At 59.7% G+C, this 4,677-nt stretch overlaps 1 protein-coding gene across 1 annotated transcript; it reads right to left on the bottom strand.

Annotated features, from left to right (window-relative positions):
* Positions 1-2,061: 2,061 nt before the first annotated feature.
* Positions 2,062-2,272, bottom strand: TRAVEDRAFT_48145 (uncharacterized protein; the record flags this gene model as incomplete). The annotated part of the gene is made up of 2 exons (XM_008040289.1): positions 2,062-2,189; positions 2,242-2,272. The coding sequence occupies 2 exons, from the start codon at positions 2,270-2,272 to the stop codon at positions 2,062-2,064; spliced, it is 159 nt and encodes a 52-aa protein (XP_008038480.1).
* Between the last annotated feature and the right edge of the window lie 2,405 nt (positions 2,273-4,677).

Raw genomic sequence — 4,677 nt, 5'->3', positions numbered from 1 at the left:
GCTGTACGTACCGAGACCCTGGCGATCGGTGGACTCGACGTCGAGACGGCGTGATGCACGGCACGACGGCGCGCATGCACCAGACGTCCCGCCCCGACGGTGCTCGGCTCATGAGCTCAGACCCTGGGTTAGAAGCGGTAGCGCAGCCGCCGACTTGCTGCCGTTGTGCAATGCTGCATTCGAAACGGCACCCGTGCATCGCCGACGGCCATGCACACCCAGACTGCTCCATGGCGGAAGGGTGCACCGCAGTCGTAGGCATTGCTCCCGATGCCCAGGAAACCGTCGTGTTTGAAGGCAATGCGTTGGTATCGCAGCAATGCCCTGCGACGCGCAGGCGGGCGTCGTCCTGCTTTACTACCATTCCACGCTTGTCCACACGCATCTATTTGGCCACGGACGAAGGCGTGCAAGTGCACGCCCTCAGCTGCGTCCTGGCGCCGCCATGCCCCTTGTAGAAGCTCCCATACACGGCGCACTCGCGCCGCCATCCCCGCATGTGTACTCTGCATCTGCGCGCCCAGAAGCTCCCGTACATGGCGCGCGCGGCGCACTCGTAGCGCCATCTCCGCGTGCGCATCGTGCCCAGATGCTCAGGGACGCGAAAGGACCCTGTACGTACCGACACCCTGACGATCGGTGGAGACGTCGAGACGGGGGCACGACCGTGCGCATGCGCTAGGCATCCAGCCCTGATAGGGTTCTGCCCGTTAGCTCAGCCCTCGCTCAGGAGTGTCGCTGTCTTCCTGCTTCCGCCAGATACCGCAGCACACACACGACGTCGCCGACGCACGTACGCTCCCAGACTGCTCCCAGAAGAGTACGCCGCGGCCGTATCGTGTTCAGGGTCTCTCCGCGTCTTTGCCGACCGCAGCTGTGACACCGGACCCACAGTGACTGCCGGAGACACAGTGGGTCCGCGCGCGTGCATCGAGCCCGCCCCAGATTTGGCATATCGCGGAGCGAAGGCGAAGCGATATTGGACGCTGGTGCACTCGTACTCGGCGCCCGTCGCATCCACCCTCGCTCCGTTTGTTTCGCCTCGCCACGCTCATTCGGCTCGTCCGAATCTCCCGTAACGGCGGCTTGAGATCTTCCCGGGCCTCGTCCTCGTCCCCTGCTCTCCACGCCCGCGAATCCGGCCACCGTTGCGGAGTCCCTGTCAGCAAGTGGTGCGGCACGGTGCCCGCCATCGTGCCGCGGACGGATATGTCTTACGAGACACGAGAGCGGGCAGACGGCGAGTCGAGGACGGCGAAGATGGCGGGCGCGGCGCAGGATCCGTGTCGGATCGTGATCTCCCGCTCGCGCGAAGCGGAGGCGCGGTCACTCGGACGTGTTTGAGGGTTCACGGATAGCGGCGCACCTGCTCCGTCTATCGTGTCTCGCATACGGCGTACGCACCTGGCGAGGGTCCGGGCTCGCGCTGGGGTTTGATCTGGTCCGTGCACGATTGTTTGCACCCTGAAAAACAGTTATAAGCACGCAGCATGGGCTCGTCTCGTTCAGCACCTCCCCTGACGCTTCCCCTCGTCTCTTGCACTCGCACACTCACCTCTCGCATACTCACCCCCTCCTGCGGCGTGCCCGTCGTCGCCCAGGATATGCCAATTTTGTCTGCATGCCATTTGGCCGCCGCTTATCCCGCTTCTGCACGACTCACATGCGCGGGGAGACGCGGATGAGAACCGAACACTGTGAGTGCTCGACCGCCCGAGTGTCGCTGACTATGCCCGATAGATCCACTGCATGCGGAAGTCGTCAGGTAAGCCGTTGCTCTCCTTGATTTAGCTTCTGCTCACCGTTGTACGCGTTCGACAGGCACACAGATTCCGCGAGTACGAGGAAAACGAGGGAAACGCCGGATGACGCGAGCTACGGATCGCGCGAAACGTGTCGATGCGACACAACGACCTCTTCAAAGTCGAGAGATGCGCGGGATGCGTTGGAATGCACGCATGAACTGAACGGCGAGTAGAGTACAGAAAGTACTCTATTTCCGCCGCGAAAGGAGCCCAACTGACCGTATTTGATAGCTTTGTTGTGTGGGAGTATGCTGGGTTAGTCCGGTAAGTAGGCGCGCGCTGAGACGAAGCTGCTTATGACGAAAAACAAAACATCTTGCAGCGTACGCATGCTCTGCGCGGCGTGAAACGGCCAGGGAGTCGACCGTTTGCGCAGTATCTGCGCTAGAAATGCGTGGTAAGCGACAATTTCTGTGTACTGTCGATCTGGACTCACCAGCGGTGTTCGGGAGGAGCATGGACGACATCGCGCGCGAGCGAGTCGAGAGCAGTACATACACGTAGCAGTCGAGCTGTATCGAATCGCTACGGGGTTCGTTTCACGCAGCAGCGAGGGCGTCGAGAGCGGTGGAAGACGGAGAGCACGGCGGATCGCGTCGACATCGTGAGTGGCAAGAGAGAGACGCCGGCGTCTGTGGCGGGCCAATCGCAGGTCTCGCGCGCGCGACGCGTGACGTCATCGACAAGAATGACGACTCGGAGGCGACCTCGACAGCAAGCGAACTCAGAAAGACGTGGGCGCGGCTGTATGCACGAGTCCAACGCTGAGGAGAGACAAGCGCCCGTGTAGCGCGCTGTGCTTTTCCTCCTCCCATGTCAAAATCGACTTGTTCCTACGCGCACGCTGGCCAAACCATCAACGACTGCGAGAACCTGGATGTCTGATTGCGGAATGTAGCAACGCTACAATCAAAATACTAAATAGTCTTGATACCTACTAGTTCGCCGCCATCCACGTCGCGTGAACAGCGATCGAAAGCCGACAAGCAACGATGTTCACTTGACCCTTGCTGCTTTTCATACAGCTGCCAAGACGTGAATACAGCTTTGAAGCCTATTTGTGACTGGCTTAATGCAGGCTTGGCGATTAAACACCAACCCGAACATGCTCAAAATCGCTACCCGCCACACCACCGAAAGACCGCTTATGAAGTGACTCGGACGTCGACGGCCATGATTCCTCCGGCCTAGTCGTCCTCCCTCGCACTCACCTTACAATTCAATGTACGCGACGAGCACAAATTACGCATATCCAGCAACACCCAGATACCGCACCCCCAGATATCCCGACGCGGCTGCGCATCATTATCCCTGAGGATATATCGACCGTCACCGAGCCTCCCGCAATGAAATAGACGCTATTATACCCTCTCCCAGTGGTCCAAAGTCGTCATCGATATCTATGACCTTCCCGGAGCTCGTTTGTAAGCCCCAAGCACCCTCGCAGCAGAACAGGATAGCGCCCTCTGCCCAGAGTACTTATACTGCCAGGATCGCAAGAATTGCAAGACGCGTCTTCTCCGAAGAGTACGTGAGCTTTGAGTATTTCCTTTGCCCCCAAAAAAGTTCTCCGCTCTCTACTCTCCGCATCCGCTGCTCCGTCTCGAGCCTATGCTGACCACATCGACCAGGGAACCCCCAATTCTTCTGTGCGTACGCAGTCATTCGGCCCGTACTACTGCTCCCGCCACGTTCCCCCTCGGCACTCATCTGCTGCCGTTACATCTCACTGCCACAGACTCGGGGCGCTGCGCGCCTTCAGCCTCGCGCAAACGTTCACTATGTGGAAAGGCGAACCGTAGGTGCTTCTCTCTCGCGCGCGAGTACCGGCTGATGCCCGTCCTTACAGGCGTCCCCGTACCATCCCATCAAAGCGCAAGGTGCGAATACGCCTCGAATCGAGAACTTGTAATCCATCTCATCGTTGCCATAGATATCAGCGACCAACGAAACCGAGGAGTCCCCCGCATCCGCTCGCGGCGGGCGCATACACCAACCATCACCTCTGAAACGTCACTGTAATTGGAACTACAGCACGTTGACCCCCATCCCGCCGCCCCCGCCCCCACAAATCATCGTCATACCACCGAGCCCGCCCCCTGCGGCCGGACGTTCTGGCTCAGACTGCTGCAACTTCGATTTTGTATACTAGTACTCATGTTGTCCCAAATGGATCGCTCTTGAACGTGAACAGTGATAAGTGGTAAGAGCAATCGGACTAGTATCAGAGTTGACGCTGCCGGCCGTAAGTGGACCAACTCGCACCAACGTAGATGCAGTATACCCACGATATGTCTAGTTCTGACACCGTCGATCCGCAAGTCTTGTCCAGTCTCAAATGCAGGACGGCTCGCGCCGCACGCACGCGCAGTATCACCTCATCCGCAGGAAAAGTGCGTGGTGCCTGATCAGCCACACCCAGTCTTCGCATCCAAAGTCTTCCGCCGCCCCCACAGTGACCGCTGCATCCGACCAGGGCGGTCCGTACGCCGACTCCCCAGTCGCAGGATCGCGCTCGATGCTGCATATCTGCGGGCCATACCCAACGAGCCTCAGCGCCCGCGGGCGGTCCTTGAGCAGCCGCGCGCGCAGGTCCAGCGACCTGCCGAGGGACAGATCATGTTCGAGATACAGAATGTGCAAGTAGCCCAGTGCAGGGCGCCTCTTAAGCTGGCCACAACGAGGGAGCGGTCAGCGAGGCACTGGCAGGCGTAAATGGGGTCGCCACACACCATGTCGATCCAGTTCTGCGGATGGATGTCGGACCCGGACTCGAAGGCGTTGAAGGTATAGGTCGACCATCTCAAGAGGAGCGCCGAGAGGCCAAGCGGGAGTCGCTCGTCGAGCAGCCCCAGATGCTCTCTGCTGAACC

The sequence above is a fragment of the Trametes versicolor genome (assembly GCF_000271585.1).
Source record: "Trametes versicolor FP-101664 SS1 unplaced genomic scaffold TRAVEscaffold_6, whole genome shotgun sequence".
Classification (NCBI taxonomy): domain Eukaryota; kingdom Fungi; phylum Basidiomycota; class Agaricomycetes; order Polyporales; family Polyporaceae; genus Trametes; species Trametes versicolor.
The sequence above is the reverse complement of the archived record's forward strand: the minus strand, read 5'-3'. Positions and strand labels throughout refer to the sequence as shown.